The following is a 22,269-nucleotide window of genomic DNA, read 5'->3' as shown; positions in this document are numbered from 1 at the left end:
GTCCTGCTTGAAGTGTAGTGATATTTTTTCTCAAATATGTGAAAAACTCTTAGTTTCATTCATTATTTTTCCAAGTAGTTTTCTTTAACGATATCTTTTTCTGTTTTCAATTTCTTCTTTTATCATCATTTAGATAATAAATATATGCTTAAGTTACTTGTTAATTAGAACTTTCATGGCTCAATTGATTAAAATTTTTCTTTAAAATTTGAGTTAGTATAATGTATATATTAATTCCATGCCCTTTATTTACTCAAATATATTTTTATGTTCCTTTTTTTTTTCTTTCACTATGTTACTTTATTATGTTTATATGTGATCCTTTTAAGTGTTATGCATATATACATATGTGTGTTTTGATATTTCATTATTATGCCTCAAATACTCACCATACCAAGTTGAATTTAGTGGTAATTTGATCATGAGTTGTGTTGTTCCTATTTATTTACTGTGAAGTTTATGTGTTTGTTTGTTAATATACAGTAACTCATATTTGTATTATTAAATGTTATGCATGAATTGGTCTCTTAGTACAACACGTGATTAATTAGAATTAATGAGGTATCCCGTCTTTAGATGCAAGTTTCATATTGATTTTCTTTAGATCCTAGTAATTGCACTTAAAATGAGATATTTAAATAACATTTATTCAAGTAATAAGAACCATATCTCAATTGCTTTCTCTCTATTCATTTACTAATTTTATCTTTTTTGTTTATTGTATGAACCATCATCCGAGTCCAATATGGACTTTCTCCATTATTTGCATTTCGACGTTGAACCACGGAGGCCCAAATACCCTCTTTTTTGAGTCATCCTCTTCAAAACAAATGGAAAGGGATGCTAATTTACAGGTTGCTCGAGCTAAAAATAGATTGTATACGGTGTATATATAGTCCGATATACATGAAAATAGTATTATATACAGTATATATACATCCGCGATATATGGTGGAATTGGGCTTAAGGCCCAAAACGCAGGTGGCCCAATAACTTAGTCGAGGCGTACAGAAACTAATTGTTGGGTCAAATTTTCATACTTTATTCATTTATATTTAATTCGGATTGTAATAATTTATTTATTTATTTACGTTTATTTATACTTGCATAGAAGTTGATTTAGTTTGATTTAACTTAATTAAACTCCCCTAAAAGAGAAACCATTTTTTTGTTAATTTATTCTTTAAAATGATCTCATTTAAGTATTTTTTTTTACTTAGACATTTCAACAAATATAAATTTCTTCCAAATTATCTTAAAGGTTTTTAAATTGATGTTCTTTCAAATCAATTGAGTTTAGAGTGTCTTTCCCTAAATAGATTTTTCCCTAAATAGATCAAGTGATTTTTCTTATTTAATCAAAGTATTAATCGCCTTTAATTTAGTTAAAATACATTAGATCTACTACTTCTCTTTAAACATATTTAAAAATCATTTACTTAGTCATTTAATAGAGTATATTTTCTTGATAAATTATCTCAAGTATTTCAAGTTGATTTATTGCTCAAATAAATATATTTATCTTTACTTTAATTTTTTTAAAAAAAATTGTTTTTTTTAAATTTTGGGGTGGGGTGGGGGTAGGAGGTCCGATGGGGGGTAGGATGGAGAGAGAGTCAAAAGAATTTATTTTTTTTAGAAATTATTTTAAGTTTTTTAAAAAAAAATTGTGGTGAGGGTGAGGGTAAGTAGTCCAAGCGGGGGTGAGTGAGAGGGGGTTGGGTAGGCAAAAAAAAATTGATATTTTAAAAAAAAATTAGGGGTGATGGAGATAGGGGTGGATGAAAAAATTGGATGGTGGGTGGGGGTGGAATTTACGGGGTAGAAGAAAAATTAAATTTCGTTTTTGTATAAAAAAAAATAATTGTTTAAAAAATAATAATTTAGGGGTGGGTTAGAGCATTAACAATTTTGTTTTGATTTAATGTCTTTTGACTTTAGGAGATTAAAGTGGGTTAGAACCATTTTATCCGAACCATATTTGACCAAATCCATATTTACCCATATTTTATATGGATGAATTGTAATTCAATCTATTTTGACTCAATTCATATTCAATTCATCCAAATTCGATCAAATCCAACCATTTGTCACCCCTAGAGATTAGCAACAAAATTGGTTGTCCATAAATGAGAAAATACATATGCATCAAGATACTTTAAATTATCCGAGGAAAATTAGAGATGTGAACGGTTGAACAACCAAAATAAGATATGTCCATCCACCAAAACTTTGTGAACAATTGAAGAGCACATTGTCACGGACTTAGACTTCTATTAAGACTTTCGTGCGGTACTTGACAACTTATTCAAAAATATTTTACGATCTTGTAAGCTTAAGTAAGCCATTTAGACTGGATCACTAAGGAAACGCTAGATTAGAAGAAAGACAAAAGACATTTTATAAAGAAAGCTTTGATATTGCTTTGGAAGATTGCTTGTTGTTTGATTGGTGTACAAATGAATGGTTCCTTATATTTATACTACTCACTAGGGGTTAAAGTGCAAATAATAATTTCTATACAAGTCTTTCTATATTTATAAATAAGTCATCTTTCTAAAATACTCTACGCAACTAAAAATTATAAGGACTTTTCATGCAAATTCATGAAATTCTAAAGTCTTGAATTCTCCACATGTGTCTATAACCTTACTATGTACTAGACATTTTCCTATGTAAGGTTCCACATAGATAACTTTGTGTCATGCACTTATATGGCGGATCATCACAACATATACTATTTACCTATCCAGCTAAACTTGTGAACAATTTAATAAGATAGATAGAATGAATATAGTATCAAAATCTCTTTTTTGTTTTATTTTAGATTTCTTAAAAAAAATAAGAAATTTTCACCAGGATGTCAACATCTCTATGGGGCCTACTCTAGTCTTTTATCTGCGGAGAGATGGTCGTTTACATGCTGACTTAGAGCAGTTGAGCCGTAGTGCTCCGTCGGATCATTGTTACCAGATTCCTCTCGTGCTCACGACGAGTCGAGAAGAAGGTTCGACATTGACCGATTAGTGAGATGCAATTCGCATCCGTTGGATACTGGGATGAAAGCTGTGAAGTCTAAGTTGCTCGCGATTTCCTAGTTTTGCAGCTATATCGGCATATAAGATTCTTGGAGAATGGGGGATCCTTTCACGCGCGAGGAACTGTCTGAAAGTGAAAGGCATCAAGCTAGTCTATCAGAAGGCAGTTCTTGAGCAAGTGAGATTGGCTGAAGTTCAATATGCAAGTTATGGACGTCCAGCTAAACTTGTGAACAACAAATGCGAACATAAGTTACGGAAATTTAACAAGATATATAGAATGAAGTTAGTACCAGGTCGTCGACGCCCGGAAAACTCTTGTACAATTGATGAAGACGTGCAAATTTTCTTAAACTGACATGAGCTTTACCTCCAAAACCCAACAACTCCTGGCTCTTCTGAACTCTTGTTCTTCTCTGAAACATGTTTTCCAAATTCATACTCAAATCATAATCTCCGGACTATCTCAACAAAACTGTATCCTCCTCAATATTGTCAACTTCTTGGCTTCTCATACCCCCATAAACTCGTCTTCTTACGCCGGTCTTGTAATCAAACAATCACACAATTCGTCTAATTCGTGGTGGAATATCCTCATTAGGAATTATGCTACAGGCGACAAGTGTTCACATGCTGAAGCCATTCGGTTTTTTGTTGAAATGCGGCGTTCTGGAGTTGCTTCTGATGAATTCACATACCCTTTTCTCTTCAAGGCATGTTCGTCTTTTTTGGGTTTGAAGGAAGGGAAACAGATTCATTGTGATGTCATCAAGATTGGTATTTGTAACAATGTGTATGTCCAGAACACTTTGATTCATTTTTATGGGTCTTGCAAGAAGATTGTGGATGCATACAAGATGTTTGATGTAATGTCGCTTAGAACTGTTGTTTCTTGGAATTCGATGATTTCAGCTTGTGTTGAAAGCTGTTGGTATTATGATGCGATTGAGATTTTTCGTGTGATGAGAAAATGTGTGATTCGACCGGATGAGACAACCATGGTGGTTTTGCTTTCTGCTTGTGCTGAGTTGGGTGACTTGAGTTTAGGGAAATGGATCCATTGTCAAGTGATTGAGCAAGGGATGTTTGTGAATTGTCAATTGGGAACTTCCCTCGTTGACATGTATGCTAAATGCGGGGCAGTTGATTATGCTCGTTTGATCTTCGATAGGATCGGTGAAAGAAATGTATGGACATGGAGTGCGATGATTCTTGGATTAGCTCAGCATGGATTTGCTGCACAAGCCTTGGAACTCTTTTGGAAAATGAAGGATTGTTCCGTGAAGCCTAATTACGTGTCCTTTCTTGGTGTGATTTGTGCTTGTAGCCATGTTGGAATGGTGGAAGAAGGCCATCGTTTGTTTCATGAGATGGAAAATCTCCATAGCATCAAGCCTATGATGGCACATTATGGTGCTATGGTAGATATCTTGAGTCGTGCTGGTCGTCTAGAAGAAGCATACAAATTCATAGTTGGCATGCCCATTGAGGCTGATGCAGTCATATGGAGGACATTGCTTAGTGCATGCCACATTCATGATATTAGCGACTATACTGGAGTGGGAGAGAAGGTCAGAAGGAGGTTGCTTGGATTGGAGCCTAAAAGGAGTGGGAATTTGGTCATGGTAGCAAATAAGTATGCTGAAATTGGATTATGGGAGAAAGCAGCAAAATTGAGAAGAGGTATGAAAGAGAGACGACTTAAGAAGATTGCTGGAGAAAGCTGTATATCAGTTTTTCAGAATCCATAGAGATTCTTATCAAGTTGCTAAGTAGTAGCAAGTTTTCTTGTTCCTAAACACTGTTCACAGCACACTTACCAACGTGCAGATGTTGCTAAGTGTCTGTCATCATAATGAGATTCCATAGGAAAATTTCGTGTTTTCCTCTAGTTCAATTGTGAGATACTTAAGCAACCATATGACACACACTATGTGTTCTATGCTATCAAACTGAAATTGAATAAAGGCGGAATGACCTCGAAGACTTCTGTACTTGGCTTTGTTTGTCACCCAGACCCTTCTACTCACGATTGTCAAGTGAACACTTAAAGTTATTAAAACACGGTATTTTAAACCCCTCTGATCATGTGTGTCTCTCAATCGCGCTGATGTGGATAACACATCACTATCCACATCAGATATAAATTGCCACATTTTTTTTATTACAAATAATATATTTTTTTAAAGAAATTTCAAACTCATCTCCAAAGCCCTTTTTTCTCGATTTCTTTCCAATTTTTCTTCTCTTCCCTGATCCTTCATCTATTTTTCTATTTAGATCTTATCTTATCTTCTTTGTTTTTTTCTTCCCTTGTAAATTTTCTGTGTTGAAGAGAAATTAGAGACAAGTAAAGCTTTGTTATGGTATTTTATTATAAATTTTGTTATTTAATGGTGGTGATAAAGTGACTAAAATGGAGGGTGAGAAAGAAAAGAAGATGATCACTATAGAAAAATTCATCAAAAATGCGCTATATAAAATTGCGTTCAATTTTGAAAGTATCAAACATATGTATTTCAAAAATTCATCTAAAATCCGGCTCTATTTCACAATCAAGAATCTCCCTTTTTTTGCCCTTTTTCTTTTACCCAATTCAAAATAAATATCATTTTTCTCAATCATACTAAAACTCTCAAATGATAGAAAGAATATGGGAAGAGAGAGAGGGAAAGAATTGTGTGTAAGAGTATGAGAAGAGATAGAACAAGTGTGTGTTGGTGGTGGGGGTTGGGCAGAAATTATGAGGAAGAAGAAGAAGAATTGGGGGTGGAGAATTTTTTTTTTTTTTAATTGTTCTATTTTTCCTTTTAGCTTCAATATTTCCTTAAATTAAAATAATTGTCTTCAATTGCTTTTTAATGCATGTAACCATGCTTTTTATCTGATTCAGCAAAAAAATGCCACATAAACTTGGTCAATGGTCAAAGGAGTTTAAAATAATGTGTTGTAAGAACTTTCGTGAGTAGAAGGGTCTAGGTGACAAATGAGGTCATTCAGCCTTGAATAAAAGGTATTGTAACTTTGGATTTTCTACTTGGAGGCAGACGTCTCACCTGGTTCCACCTTGTTTTCAGAATTGGGTTTGGATCTACCTGCAAAACATATAAAATCATGAACCAAAATCCCTAATCATAGACCATTTTTTCCCTGCTAATTGAGATATACGAGAACCCCGATATTGTTAGGATTACAAATCAGTTGAAACAACAAATCAGAAATATCAACCCCTTATATGATTCAAGGTATAAATGTCATTTCAGCTACACTATCACTCACCTAAAGGCTCAAAATAAAGCAGAAGCAGCAGCTCCAGTAAATCCATAAACTCAGTCCTCTCTAATATTTATTGCTACAAGATGTAAAAGTAGATATACACCACCACATATTATTCATATTCATTGAAATCACTTAAAATGATCTATTGGATTGGTTTGAAGATGACGAAGACTTGGCTTTTGCAAAATCAACAAGATCTTTGAAGAGTGCGTCCTCAGGTTTCTCTGGTTTGGATGGTGAAGAAGAATTAATGGAAAGATTCTTTGTTTGTCCAACTATGCTGTCATAAGAACTCGATCCAGTTCTTGGGGGAGGGGAACCACCAGAAACATGTTTCTCAAAGTACTGCTGTCTCTGATCATATCTGGCTGGTGGTGGAGGGAGTGTGGTAGGAGGAGGAGCATCCCAAGGTGCTGGAGGCAAGTGATCAGCAGATTTGGCTTTTGAATCGGATTCATTGTGGTTGTTTTTTACAGTAAACATAGATGCAGTGGGGTTCAAGAAGTCATCATCAGCAGTTGGATTTAGCAAATCATCCGGAGGGGGTGCAGATGAAGATGGCTTGGGACTTGACAGTGGGATGGAACTCGCATTGTTTGAATTTGTTGAAGCTGCAATAGGTGAGGATCCTTCTGTTCCCAATGATCTTTCAGATTCAAACCTGTCACCACTGAGATAATCAACCATTTTCCCATCTGTAAAAACTGGTCTCCTTGATGAAGGTGGGGGAGGAAGAGTTGGAGTAATTCGCATAGGCTCACTCTTCACATCAATAGTCTTCCGCCCCTGTCTCTGTGATGGATCTCTTGAAGTTCTGCAAATTGAGTGACAGTAACACATCAAGAAAAGGAAAAACAAACGCCAAAGACCACACCGTCAAGGATAGTAATAGAGATTTTGGAAAAAGCACAACAATACATTCCTACGCTCCATAATCAAATTAAAGCACAAACCTACACTTTACAATGGCTATAAATAATTTGACAATTATCAGTTATAATCTCTCTTTATCGTTATTGTCCCCCAAGGGACAAATGATTGCCAATTATAGATGATGCAAGGTTCCATACTCATTGCTCAAGAATCTCACTCAAATAAGATTCTTAACTAAGAAACAAAATTGTGCCATGCCAGCACACAGATGAATAAAGTAAATTCACAGAGGCACTAGATTGCACAATTTCTTAAGCATCCTGGACAGTGGACACCAATATCAATCTGCAGAAGTCTTTCCCTTGAGAACTCAGGTAGTACCAGTAAATTCTCCTCTGAATTTGACAGCACTATGAAGAAGTTATGGTCACGCCACCAGAGGTGGCAGTAGGAAAAAGTAGGTCCAGAAAAGAAATTTAAAAATGAAGAATTGGGTACCATGGACTCTTTTACCCCAAACTTTCCCCTCCAAACCTTTCTGAAGGCCTTTGCCCCCAAACCTCTTATGGTAATATAACCAGCCCAACATTCTATTAAAAATTGTAAAAAAGGAAATGAAACTTCTACCATTATCCCCAAAATTTCCTATTAAGTAACTGGACATATGTTTATGCTAGTGGAAAATTAAAACTCAAGCTAATTATTACCTATATGAGAGCTTGGTAATGAATGATAGACTGGTATAGATTGAGAAAAGCTTCATCAACTCTTTTATGAATTAACAACTATGAATGTTCTAAACCTTGGTGAAACCCAAAGTTTGAAACAATATCACAATTCTAGTCTCTTTTCATTAGCACAAATGGAATTAACTACCGACTGTTTTTTAGTAAAAAAAAAAATCTAAAAGTAGGTTACTTCAGATATCTAGGAACCATTTGAGATAAAATTCTTCCCTGCAAATGAAATCCAACTTCCCTTGATGGAGTATAAAGAGAGTTGATTTATATTCTCATATCAATGACCATCTAAGGATCTCATCTAAATGCATTTACTGCATCGCACACTGCAAAGTGGCAATATTTGCAGTAAGAACGCCAAATGCCAGGCAAAACTAAAAGAATAAAATTGAACAAAACTACTGTGCAGGGAGGGGGAGAAGAAACGGTGTGGCAGCAAAATGACCAAGCATTACCTCCGTGATAAGTGAGAGAAATCATCTTCTGACTCATCATCCTCATGATTCACATTCATAAGGGGTGCAACAGGAGTTTCTCTGGGTGGTACAGCAATTGTTGAGGTTCCTTTGGCAATATCATCATGTCTACGAAGAACTCGCTGCAGATTGTCATTGAGTGCCAATCCTTTACACAGCAGATCCTCGTCTCTATTTGCAAAGGAAAACAATGTTCAGGGGCTATTAGAAATGAGATAAAACCACAATAACTACAGGTTCTTACACAGTGTTGTTCACAAGAATCATCACACGCTTTTGGTAAGAACGACACTGTTCAACAAGATCGACTATCACCTCCTCCTTCACAGACTGCATAGACGTCACGTAATAAATTAAAACATGAACGATAATTCATCTTGGACTTAACAAGTACCGCCAAACATAAATTGGATGTAACAATGCTGATGAACCAATACGTATTTTAACACTCAATGATGGAATGTAGCATCACTTATCCAGAAAATGGAATACAACATGATAGTTCCTTGTATTTCAGCTATATAAGTACTGAAAGGAAGAATAGGATATCTATAATTTATTAACCCTATTTAACCTACAAAATTAACAAAAAATTAATATCTGTAATAGGCACATAAAAATATCTCAATCAGCATAAAAATGATGGATTTCTTTCTCCATTGTTTTCAATGTGTTTTCTACATGGTTCTTCACTATTGTATTTCCTATTCTTACTATTTTTGTTAAGCTTTACTTGAGCCGAGGGTCTATCGAAAACAGTCTCTCTACCTTCACAAGCAAGATTTCCATCGAGGGGGTTCAAAAAAATAAGCAAGCACGCTAATAGGATCCACAAATAAGCGGGTATGATTGGGTCATATATGAACGGGTCGGACAGATATAAGCAACTAGGTAAAATTCAACTCTACCTCAACACTAACAATAAAATAGAGAAAGTACGTGTTTGACATAATATTAAAATCATATGAGAAAATGTATTTTTTAAATTTTAATTATGGGTCTTGTCTCGGTCACTGTTGTATATATACGTTATTCAATTCTTGAAACTAAATAAGGGACACAAAAGATTATACTATCCAAAAGAATATATTAAAATAAGATAAATAATTTTTTAAAAGTTTAATAATGAGGATTTTTTAAATTCTTGATTTGTACGTTAAAGACACATTTTTCTTGAGTTTGTGATCACTGATCCGTAGTAGAAGTATATGAGAATACTTCTAAAATCCAATCCTATTTATTTAATCTTACTTATAATCATATTATTCCTTAATCAAATGTAAATTAAACTTTTGACTTAAAATGAGTATGAGCGAATGTTTTTTTAAAATTTTAATTATGAAAACTTAAAAAATGTCATAAGTTTTACTTAATTTTATAAAAATAGAAAAAAAAAATATTGTAAAGCGTAATTCATTTTATATTGCGCTCTAAAATATTCATGATTATTTCTTTAAAATAATTAAACAGATAATATAGTTTAAACAATATTGGACCCATCACGTATGAGTTTCATTTATTTAGAAAATAAAAATGAAAATCGGCTGAAACTATAAAATATGGAAAAAATGTTGTTACCCGGATTCGAACCCGTGAAATCACCCGCACGAACTTTGCGAAATCATGAACCCTTTTACCGCTGGAACAAGCCTTTGGCTTATGCTCAGGGGATTCATCACAAAGTATATATAAATAAACCAACAAATTGATTCTATATATACAATGTAATTTTCCGACGAAGGGGGTTTGGATGAACCCCCTAGGCTCCATGTAGCTCTCCGCCCCTATTCACAAGGTAGGAGTAAGGCTGCATACACACCACCCTCCACGGACCCCACTTGTGGGATTACAATGGGTATGTGGTTGTATTACCAATTTCATTTCCACAACTACCTCAGCATATTGGTTTTCACCAAAAAAATGTTTGATGTCTTCTACTTTCGATATTCAATGTTTCAATCTAAACTAGTCATTCAACCTTATGTACTCCAGCAATATTTTTTCTTGAAGACCTAGATGCAACAACATGCCCCCATCAAAAAGGGAGAAAAAAACCATGCCAGATATTTTACATTAAAGGACTTCTGAAGTTACAATTTCTTTATCCTCTATTAATTTTTGTTTCACTGGGGAGAGGATAATTAATCATTTTACCTAAGCTTGTCTTTTCAATTAGTGAAGGGGTGGAAGGGAGCATTCGGAGAAAGTGTAGTTCTGAAATTTCCACTTAATCGAATAAAGTACCCACTATGAACCTGAGAAATAAGAGCACAAACCAGGTTCTGACCTGAGGATTCTTAGGATCCAAGGCACCAAGCATCTCCGACAGGACATCTGCTAGCCCCTCAGCACTTTGAATCTCCGCAACACTGAAAAGACGGGATACCAGAATTGTCACTTACTTGAAATTACCTGTTCTTTAGAAATGTTGCTTACTTGAAATTAACAGTTCTTTATTTGACTTTCTACATTTCTTTTGTACATGACGTCTCGTTAAACAGCAGACAAGGGACAAAAGGCATTGGAGAAGGTTGCAATAAGTTTGACATAAGTCGGATAAAAAATCCACATCAATTAGAGTGTATAGTAGATGAATAAAAAGATAGAGCTCCAAAGGTCACAAGTCACTTAAACGCCAAATAATAACTCAATTCAAAAGAAAGCAGCAGTAGAGTATAGCTGAAATTCAGGGCTTTTCATATTGTACCACCTCGGCTAAGATGGGAGCATTTAATACCTACAAAATGGTTACCAAATGAATGTTGTGGGCAAAAATTGAAACTGTGTTTTGATAAAAGTTGCTCTATTTGACCAAAAATTCTTAATGGTTTACTACATTCTTCCAGTTTCAATGCATCAGCTATGATGGGTCAGAACTGCCAGCTCATCATGTAATAGAAAATGATAAATGGATATTGGGTCTAACTCAACTCCAAAAACTAGCTCGAGAGAGGAGGATTGTCCAAAGACAATATAAGGAGACTGTCCATCCCTTTTTCATCCAATGTGGAGCTCTTCAACACTCCACCTCACGCCCAGGGCTAGACATTTGGGGCGTGGGAAATTTAATATGGGGTGCCACCGTGCCAGCATCAATAAACTATGAATTAAGACGGGTCCTGCTCTGATACCATGATAAATGGACCTCAACCACAAAAGCTAGCTGAGGGGAAGATTTCCAAGACCTTATAAGGAGACCACCCATCCCTTTTTCATCCAACAATGCATTGTTTGAATCAGAAATTTCACTTACACTTGAACAAGGTTGCCATAAATGATGGATACCATAAGTACTGCCTCAAATTTTAATTTCTAGATAGTTAACTTGAGAGTCTAATAAGGGAACACTAATTGACCTTTAAAACACAGGTGGTGCATATAAAGTATAAACAATAGTGAAGCACTTACAGAAAAAAGAGAGGTGCACATAAACAATATCCATATAAATCTTAATAGTGTCCTATAATACGTGAAATGTTCATAAACAAAATTCTACCACTTTGAGCAGGAACCATACCAAACGGAAAACAATAAGTTAATCAATACCTGAGTCCAGAGGGATCAGACTCAAGAGAGGCCTCAACTGCAGCCTCCTCATAAGCTGAAGGCATGTGGACTATTGGATGGGTTTGTGGTGGTGTAAATAAAGGTACACTATTTTCCTCTCGAGGTGGAAACTCTACACCTGCAGCCTGCAATGTTCATGTTTAAAGAAAATATATGAAGATTTGAATGAATCTAGATCGGTGATCAATCAAATTGGCAAAAACTACTATTATCTAAGTACAAAAGTGGGAAGCCAGAATGACCAAATAACCTTTAAATGTTGACTGATGTCAATATCCTCAAAATGCATTATTTCTTTAACATTAATGTTCAAAAATGTAAAAATATTCCAAATATATAACAATCAAGTCATTCAGAATCTTTTCCAATACTCTATTAGATATACAAATAGAATGTATAATCATCATATATTTTGTATCTTCTGTAATTTGTGGTAGCTTTTAAATTCCCAACTAAATTCAATTCATGCTAATTTCTTCGATTAAACTTGGAAACAGACACCACATCACTTGATCATCAGCAATGACTTGGAATAGATGTCAAAGGTCACTGTATAGTTCAAGAAAGAAGTCAGAAAAAGTTCCAACTTCAAGTTAACCAATTTGTCACACACATTTATAAACACCAATATTAGATAACAAAATACCATAGCCATGAGTACATCTCTCTTCCTGTGGGCCAGGGAACTCGGATGGAGGACGACACTAAAGCCACAGTAACACTGGTTACTGCTGTATAGAAAACACTTATTAATTAAAAGATCTTCTTCTTTAAACTGACAACTGCTTAGAAGATCTTTTTTTTATAAAGTTGTTAATTAATAGTTTTAACTATTGAGTATGTATGCATGCAGCAGAGTTTATTTATTTCATTTCAGGAAAAGGGGTAAAGATATCCTTCAAACTTTGTGATTTAGAACGGATATACTCCTCGTTAAAAAAGTGGCGCATACATACCCTCGCCGTCTAACAAAAGGTGCATATTTATCCTTTTTGTTAACAGGCCTATATTACTGAATTTAAAAAATTCTAAAACTGATTTTTTAATTCCAAAAAAATGCCGCATGGCTTTTTACCTCTCTTTGATTCAATCATCATCCCAATGACTTAGAAACTTGAGATTTTTCGAGGGATTGAGTTGTTTAGTTGGGTCGGGTCTGGAGGGCTTTAAAAATGGGTGAGGTGATTTTTTAGAGCCATGTGACATTTTTGGAACTAAAAAAAACAATCTTAGAATTTATTTAAAATTCAGTAAATATAGATTTATTAACGAAAAGGCTATACAAGCACCATTTATTAGACCACATGGTCAAATATGCATCATTTGTTAAGACAGCGAGGGTATATATGCACCACTTTTTAACGAGGGATATGTCTGGTCTAAATCGCAAAGTTAATGGGTATATTTGCCCCTTTACCCTTTCATTTATTGTATATCATTTTTTCTTCCCTACTTTTCATTGATAATGTGATAGATAGATGTGGTAGCCAAGAAAAGGATGGAAGGAGATATTGGTATGAAAAGAAGAGTCTCAAAAATAAAACATAGAACGTGACTAATATTGGTGCATATACAAATATCATATCAACAAAATAGCAAGGAGAAGTTAAATTTAATGTTTTGTCTAATTAAGTTGCCAGAAGGTATGGTTGTTGATTCTATGACTAATCTTTTAATTTAAATGTGAGTTAATTAATAAACAATTGAAAAACACCTGTGCTTTTTACTGAAAATTGACAGACAATCCACAATGGATGAGGCGATGAGCAACTTTTTGTGTAGAATTTTACAATAGTCTGTGCGAAACCTTATATGCTTTTACTCAAAATTATTTGAACTTTGATATTAATTTCTTGGAAAAATTATTTCACCACCATATCATTACTTTGTTTTAAAATGTAATTAAGTCTCCATATATAAAAGTGTGATCTAAACATACAAAATTTTGATTTAACAAATTGTGATGGCATAGCAGTTGATATACTTCACATTTTGCTAATGGAGTTTGCACCTTTTTTTCCTTCCAATTTTGTTTTTGTAGACAACAGGCACATGTTTTAATACTATTCATGTGATTTTAATGAAAACGTCCAGAAGCTAGTCAACATAAGAAGATGAAGGCTTTAGTTGATACACTGTAAAATCTAAAACAACTCATTTCCATCTTGATTTCCTAATTGGAGAGAAAGGGTAATGCAAAACGATGGAGCAACTGTGACAACAGATTAATTCAAACATAATGATACAAAATGGTATCCTCTCTTCGTTAGAGAAGTTCTACAAATCATGAGCAATCAACTTATTCAGGAAACTTATCAAAGAAAACTTACTTAGAAAAAGAACTGTGAATTATAAAACATACTCAATGTAACCCTAAGATAATATCAAGAATTACCATTGCATGATTAAACAGTGCAGCCATTAACATTGTCCTTTTCTTTTATTCAATGGTGCAGCCTTGTACATTTGAAAAGCCCAAAAAATATAAAAGGAAAGAACGATGCATAATAATCAAATACAGGAAGAGAATCAAAAGAAATGTTGGTAAACAGTAAAGCTTGAGGTGATTAAGAAAACATAACAACTCAGGACAAAGGCAACACATACATAAAGAACTCTCTGGTTAGTGGTTACAAAACCATGTCAGAAGCTACAAAGGGTTATACAATGAAACTTTGATGATGTCAAATAATTTTCGGTGTATTATAAAGGAAATAGAAGGTATTTTGGAAATTCTAATACAGGACGCACTTTTAGGACAATCTATTTAGTTTTTAAGATTTGTTTGGTTCCTGTGTTATATTTAGCATCAATGTAAGGTTTAGCAGTATTTTCAATTAAATTGGATTATCATTCTATAAATGGAGAGGAATGAGGTGTTTGAAATAGAAGATAGGATCCATCTGCTCTAATCTCTATATTGTACTTAATAAAATTAACTATATCTTAAATCGGGGATCATTGGTGATGAATTAGGGGTTCTTCTAATAAATTGCAGCCACTTCTTTGTGTATCAGAAATAAAGAAAATGATGTTTGGCTACTTAATTTTTCTTGGGAAACAGGCCCATGCTGCTAACCCTTCAACTTATGTTGTTTCTTTTCTATTCTAATATTTGTTGCACCAATGTTGTAATCAGATTAAGGTTTGTTTTTCTTTATCTCACCATTGAATCTGTTATAGTTAAACGATAAAAGTGCATTTTGATCTATTTTTGCAAGCATAACACATGACATGCTTTACGTCATAAAGTGGTTAAAGTTAGTGTTATTCCTTTTACTGTGCAGTGTGCCCTGAACTTCAATCAACCAAAAAACCCAAAGTAGCAAGAAAGCAATAAGGGAAATAAAGAGAGAAAGAAGTGAAGAGGCCCTCATAATTATGTACTAAGCAACAAGGACCTTCTAAAATCCACTTAAAAGCAGCTCGACATTTAAAAGAAATTGTAATAACACATTTGAAAATACACACCTTAATTGACGTGCCGTTCTTCTAAAAGATCTACTGAAAAATGAAAGCCTCACATACAAAAGTGCAATATGCAATTTTAACTAGCATATGAAGAGAAGTTTGAAAAAAACTAAAAGAAAAAGAAGCACACAGAGCACAACAGTAAAAGAGTAGCATATAAGAAGATATAAACTGCATACAAAAGTTACCCTAGATCAACAGGACTTTCAATTTTTGTCCACTTGCCATGTTATTAGAACAAATCTGTCTTTTACTGGCATAATGTGTACTTCTCAAAATGATCTTAAAAAAAGGAGATAGCAGCACTTGCATACATGTCCATGTTTAATCTACTAAAAGTGGTTCCAACTCTCTATAACTTGCATGACTTATGTCTGAACAATCACAGGAGGAGCTATATATTTTTTGTTAATGCTCCACGTAGAAAATACATACTTCCAAAAAGGGCTTCTATGATGATCTATATTAGCTAGATCCCCATAATTGTACATACATGTATTGAGGATTGATTTCTTAAATGAACTGATTATATCAAACATGTTTTAAGGACTCAAACGTTAATGCTCTAAAACATATTTTTGCAATTAAAAAGTTGACAACAGAAAGAAAACATAACTATCATCTTAGGAAGTCTTTTCCAAAACTTTTGAGCTGAAGCTACTGAGGAGGTGCCAGTATCAATAACTAATTTACAGACAAAATAATATTGGAGGGAAGTACTCTCCATTTGGGAAATAAAGAGTGAGTTTAGTAATTTTACAAAGGAATGGGAAAGCACACGTAAGCCAAAGGCAACATCATATTGATAATATGAGGTTGAATCCATCAGTTAGGCTATAGCAGTCTCATGAACAGAAGTTCTGCAGAACTTCCACGATCAATAGTTGTTTCGCGCTTCTTTTGTTGCATTCCTGTAACTTGTTTGGTTTGGATAGAGAAGAGGGAAACAAGTTGAAATTGGAGAAACTAGTTTCTACTAAGGACCACTTAATTATTTCATCGGGGCAATGTAGAGATAAAAATTATTCTTCTCCGGTTTTGCTCTGGACCTAAAAGGAAGGAAACTCTCTTCTTTCAGTTTTCTTTATCTTTCTTTAGTTCATTTTCCATTACCTTCGGTTCATTTTATCCAGTTCAAAAGACATCTAAACAGAGGTCAATGTGAACCGATATAGGGAAAACCACATTCACTTTCTTATCTAACAGATCAGTTCTGACCCTAGACTTGCTTAGCCACTTTTGGTTACACCCATAATTCTTTTTATTGAGAATGTAAGAGAGGAATTGATTCAGCTATATCCAGGAATTTATTTCTTTTATGTGATAAAATATCTAAGTCATTATTACCAACTGCAACTGAAAACATGAACCTTTGCTATAGCAAGGTACTACAGAAGGGGGGAAATCAACCAAGAACAACGTTGAACAGGCTTTCACCCAAAGATTGATAGATGCTTGAACATAATAATAGGGACACAAATGAATCACCTTCAGCTCATTATATGCAGCGTAATACTGGGGAAACCTTCCCCCTGGCCCTCCCAAAGCTTCTTGCCATGAATCTATCAAAATCAAAATCTTCTCCCTCACATTTAAATCAGGCTGTAATCAAAAATGATTATTCTAGTTATTAGAGATCCAAAATAGGCTTAACAAGTTAAGGAACCATGTATTAATACAAAGTTGTTTACCCTCTTCTTCACAATTTTGACCATGTCTCGTAAAATGTCACGCTCCACAATTTGCTGAAACACATTCTCTCCACAATTTTTGCTCAGAGTCTCAAGAACCTGAATAAATAATTTGTAGAAAGAAAGAATTAGTAAATAATCTTCAATTCAAGTTTCTCTTCACAAAATCTTTTGCAAATTCAAAGGGAAAATCCCATGACGAGAGCCATATTTAGAAATGTTATATGCACATGAAAAATCTACTCCTGCGATATTCATTGAATTACTGATAACCTAAATGTGTCTTGGGACATGAGCAGTCAAAACATGACGCATTGATGAAGTGAATTTCTATTGCCAATTGTTATTGACCTAACTGAAAAATGCCAACACTATGGATGTGCTGAAACACAGAGGAGATATTTCAACTTAGTACGCCAGTAAGCTAAAGTTTGATAACTATACTAACCTCCTAATGGTTATACCAGCTTCACAGACGATATGTCAGGAACGAGAAAGTTGAGACCACTAGCATGTCATATTTATTTGTTAAACTAACGATAAGTGAATTACTAAGATATGAGACGTTCAAATTTTAGACCTGTATCTTCAATCATAATTGCAAAACTAAATTATGTAGCCTAACAAAAAGATGAAATCTAGTAATGGTAAGGGCAAGTAAAATGTACTTACGAATAGTGTAAGGAGCTGTATTTTCGGACTTTTACTCCCCAAGCGTTTCTTGATAATCTTAAGAGCGTCCTTTGCTTGTCTGCAATTAGAATTTAATCAGTAAGCTGGTACAAAATCAACTATAGAAAAGCTCAACTTGGCAAGACAAACTAGGGCAATTTAAAATTTTACTACAAGACGACAAGCAATTTCAGAAGATCATAAGATGGAACATGAACTGACAGCGAAGAATACCATTTCAAGTCAAAGAAAATGCAGCAGAAGTGCATAGCCAGAAAGGCTACATCCAACTTTATACATGTTTACGTACGTTACTGCCTATCATGCCCTGGGATTTCTTTGAGAGACTTTATGACTTTCTTTTTCCTTTTTCAATTATCCACCTCCCCAGTACATAATTTTCAGGTGAAAAGAAGATAGACAACTGACACTCACAGTAAAATTCTTCCCATAATCCCATCACATAAATAAGTTGTTCAATTTAAAGCACAAGGTTCTTTCAAGCCAAAAAGGATTAAAACAAGGAGATCCACTCTCCATATCTCATTGTCATTGTGATGGAAATGTTAAATTTAACCCTTAAAAAGGATGGAAGTTATAATAGCTCAAGGGATTTCATATTAGATAGACACAGCGATAGGAGCTTGGAGATCACACATATTCGCAGATGACACATCATTATTTTGATGCTGAAAAAGACCAAATGTTGCACCTCGGATGATACAAGATCGAAATGCGGAAAATGAAAGAAACCCTAAAATCTAAGAACAAGGAAGTAAAAGATAGAAAGCTAGACACAAGAATGGAACTAATATGCAACAATGACTATATTAAAGTCAAAACCTCCTATTACGAATACCAAACAAGCACCTAAACTATAGAGACACCCTCAAGAGGATTGATCCTCAAGTAAGAGATACCATCAATGATGCAAGCCGAGTTTCATCAAAACCTTACACAAGAAGCCAAGCTAAAGGGTTTTCCTTTGACCAATTTCCTTCATTCCACCTATCTCCTTACCTTATGGTCATCATTCACTCTTATCTTATTTCTCCACTTCTAGTATGATTTTAAAAAAGAAATTAAGAACATAAAATAAAAGGAGCTTAGTGACTGTGTAACTGCTTCTTCAGCTTTCTCATTGGGAAAAATCATAATGGAGATGTTTCCCTAGGCAGTTTAGCTTTCAGGATTTCTCCAATGGATTTGAAGCAATTCTTCTCCCCCCTACTGAGAATCGCGAAACAATTGCCACTATTGGGGGATTGTTTCAACCTAATGAACTGACGGGCTAGGTCTTCACCACTGCATATCCTGACTGTGCCTTGTCATTTCACAACTTCGGTTATGCAGATAGTCCACCCCAACTGCCAGATTGGAGTATATTACAGATGCTTCTGTCCCAACTCAGCATGATTTTGCCCATGGTGGGAAAAAATTGACCATGCAAAATACATTAGTCCCTCATGTTTGCAATGGGGTGGGTAAAATGGATACATCATAATATGGTATTGCGACTACACTCAATTCATCATCCACCTTAGAAGACCAAATCCCAAGTGATATCTTGAGAAACTCATCACGTGATATTGATGCATATATAGATGAGTTATCATTGCCTTTTACGTGACTTGATTGATACAAGACAATTGATGTGTCTTATTTTAATGATTTCAGCTCATTCTTGATGGATACTCCTTATGAGAGTGACATGACTGGTAAAGGTGTATCTGAAGTTTCAAAAGCTCAAGCTTCACTATCCTGATAGTGGTCATCCCAAAGAATTAAGTGGCAAGTGTGTGAACCAGTATGTTTAGATTGCAACAGATGACTCCACCACGCACTTCAGGAAAAGCAACATCAACATTCTGGTTTACACACTTGTAACTTAAATCTATGGAGCACCATCAGGAATGTGAATTTGTTGATCCGGAGGTTTGAAACTTTAGATATACCCTTATCAGTCATGTCACTTGGTACCCAACAAGAACGAGCTAAAATAATTAAAATAAGACCATTAATCATCTCATATCCATCAACAGCCCATAAAAGGCAAATGATAACTCATCCATGTATGAGTCAATATCACGTGATGAATTTCTCAAGATATAACCTGAGATTTGATCTTCCAAGATAGATAAAGTAAAATTTTATGAAAATCAGTATCATGATGGTACTGCAAGAGTTACAAAAACAGAGAAAGTTACAGAATCATTTCAAGCAATCTTTACCCAGGATTACAAAATACCACAGAGACATATAGACAAGAAAGTTACCCAGGATTCATGTTGATAATATCACAAAGCTCAATGTTTATAGCCCAGTCTGGACCAATCAGCATATCACTAGTTGCCCTTTCTGCACAAGCCGCCGCATTGTTAGCCATCTTTTCTATTTTCCACCGTTTCTTCAAAACTGTTCTGTCTTTGATCTCCCTAAAAGGAAAAGAAAAAACATCAAAATTTCGATAAATTCGAAGATAAGAACATAAAACACTCCCTTTAAACACAACAAAAATCAAAATAGAACCTCACCAATAATCAAACAAACTTGCGATTGAACAAAAGATACCAAAAAAAAAAAACCACCAAGAATCAAAGAAAGAAACAGATCATCAAAATTCCCAATCCCCAGCCAAGAATTATTTTTTCTAATTCTAGAATGAAGAAAAACAACACCCAAATAAAAAGAAAGCATCAAGGTCAAAAATAGACCAGATCAATAATGAAGCAACCCCAAATAAAACTATTTTCAAGATCATGACGTATACACAGCTGAAATGAAAGAAAAACAAAAGAGAATTCAAAGAAAGATCAAAGTAAAGGGTATCAAAAAATCATCTGGGAAATGAAGATCTTTAGTAATTTACCTCTGGGAAATGAAACACTATATGCAACTCCAAAGTAAATACAGAGACAGAGAGAGAGAGAGATTGGATTTAAGTGTGGGTTTTTTTAGCCTTTGACGGGAAGCGCGTATTGAACCACCAGAAATGGACCGGAAGATGGTTTAGGAATTTGACCATTACAACTATTTTGTTCAAATGCGGAGTGATCGAGATTTCTTAATTTTTAAGTCTTTTTATAGCATTAAATATATGATGGAGTCATTAAAATATTTTAATGTTTAAGTCATTTTATAGGGTTTTTCTCTGATTTTTTTTACTATATTTGAGTTTTATATTATTATAGAAGGAAAGTTAAAATATTATTATAATCCATTCCTTTTTCAGAGAAAGTTTGAAAATTTTCTTACTATATTTGAGTTTTAATTTATTTTTTTTGGAGGTATAACTGGTAAAGTTATTGCCGTGTAACTAGGAAGTCACGAATTCAAGCCTTGAAAACAGCCTCTGACAGAAATGCAAGGTAAGGTTGCGTACAATAGACCCTTTGGTCGGGCCCTTCTCCGGATTCTGCGCATAACGAAAGCTTTAGTGCACCAGACTGTCTTTTTATTTGAGTTTTAATTTTTATGGAAGCAAAGTTGAAATATTATCATAATTGATTTTCGTTTGTTGTGGGATAAAGTTTGAAAATTTTCTTTATCATATTTGAGTTTAAATTTTTTATGAAAGTAAAATTAAGTATTGTCATAATTGATTTGCTTTTTTGGAATAAAGTTTGGAGATCTTCTTAACATATTTGAGTTTTTAGTTTTTCATGAAAGGAAAGTTCAAGTATTATCATAATCAATTTTATTTTAGTGAGAAGTTCGGAAATTTTCTTACCATATTTGAGTTTTAGTTTTTTTTTATGAAAAGAAAATTAAAGTATTACCATTTCTTGCGCGGGGGGAGGGAGTTGAAGATTTTCTTACCATATTTGAGTTGTAGTTTATTATGAAAGGAAAGTTAAAGTATTACTATAGTTGATTTTCTTTCTGGGGGGGGGGGGGCCTTAAAAATTTTTAAAAAAATTATCATATTTGAGTTTTTGATTTTTATGGAAGGAAGTTAAAGTATTAGCATAATTGATTTTCTTGGGATAAAGTTGGAGATTTTCTTACCATATTTGAATTTTTAGTTTTTCATGGAAGGAAAGTTATAGTATCATCGTAATTGATATCCTTCTTGTTGGATAAAATTTGGAGATTTTCTTATCATATTATAGTGTTAGTTTTTTACGGAAAGAAAGTTAAAGTATTACTATAATTGATTTTCTTTAGAAAAAAATTGAAGCTCTCTAGATTTAAAATTATTCTTCTCATACAATAACATAATAGCATCCATAATATAGTTGTTGTAGAATCTTGTTTAGGGAGAGCATTTCACTCTCAATAATTTAGATTTATATTAGTTTCTCATATGTAGTTGTTTAGTATAATTTCTTTTTATCGTCTAACTTATTAATATCGTGATTTGCATATTAAATTTCACATGACGCCCTGCTATTTATCCCAACAAATCAAACATTTCAAATTTGCAAGTAAAATCCAAAATTATGATAATATAATTTTTTTT

At 34.0% G+C, this 22,269-nt stretch overlaps 2 protein-coding genes across 3 annotated transcripts; one reads left to right on the top strand and one right to left on the bottom strand.

Moving 5' to 3' along the window:
* Positions 1–2,947: 2,947 nt before the first annotated feature.
* Positions 2,948–5,053, top strand: LOC129904712 (pentatricopeptide repeat-containing protein At2g36730). Its single transcript, XM_055980292.1, has one exon. It carries the CDS (start codon positions 3,398–3,400, stop codon positions 4,787–4,789), a length of 1,392 nt encoding a protein of 463 aa, XP_055836267.1. The 5' UTR covers positions 2,948–3,397; the 3' UTR covers positions 4,790–5,053.
* A 1,199-nt stretch (positions 5,054–6,252) lies between these two features.
* Positions 6,253–20,861, bottom strand: LOC129902166 (TOM1-like protein 3). 2 transcript variants are annotated; one of them, XM_055977234.1, is made up of 10 exons: positions 20,677–20,861; positions 20,084–20,242; positions 17,808–17,886; positions 17,136–17,234; positions 16,933–17,046; positions 11,953–12,098; positions 10,694–10,775; positions 8,651–8,736; positions 8,386–8,577; positions 6,253–7,131 (listed from the first exon to the last, which is right to left on the bottom strand). In XM_055977234.1, exons 2-10 carry the CDS (start codon positions 20,191–20,193, stop codon positions 6,450–6,452), a joined length of 1,590 nt encoding a protein of 529 aa, XP_055833209.1. In that variant the 5' UTR covers positions 20,194–20,242; positions 20,677–20,861; the 3' UTR covers positions 6,253–6,449. The 2 variants fall into 2 exon arrangements, with proteins under 2 accessions (XP_055833209.1, XP_055833210.1); XM_055977235.1 differs by lacking the exon at positions 20,677–20,861 and adding an exon at positions 20,342–20,494.
* Between the last annotated feature and the right edge of the window lie 1,408 nt (positions 20,862–22,269).

The sequence above is a fragment of the Solanum dulcamara genome, chromosome 9, assembly GCF_947179165.1.
Source record: "Solanum dulcamara chromosome 9, daSolDulc1.2, whole genome shotgun sequence".
NCBI lineage: Eukaryota > Viridiplantae > Streptophyta > Magnoliopsida > Solanales > Solanaceae > Solanum > Solanum dulcamara.
Note: the sequence above shows the minus strand (reverse complement) of the source record. Positions and strands in the feature narration are given on the sequence as shown.

Excerpts from the sequence above, each read along its gene's own strand:
- LOC129904712 (XM_055980292.1), top strand. The coding sequence starts at position 3,398 with ATGAGCTTTACCTCCAAAACCCAACAACTCCTGGCTCTTCTGAACTCT.
- LOC129902166 (XM_055977234.1), bottom strand. The coding sequence starts at position 20,193 with ATGGCTAACAATGCGGCGGCTTGTGCAGAAAGGGCAACTAGTGATATG. Across the intron at positions 17,887-20,083 it reads ATTATCAACATGAATCCTGG|ACAAGCAAAGGACGCTCTTA; the intron begins GTAACTTTCTTG and ends TTCTAATTGCAG. Across the intron at positions 10,776-11,952 it reads TCTGATCCCTCTGGACTCAG|TGTTGCGGAGATTCAAAGTG; the intron begins GTATTGATTAAC and ends CCGTCTTTTCAG.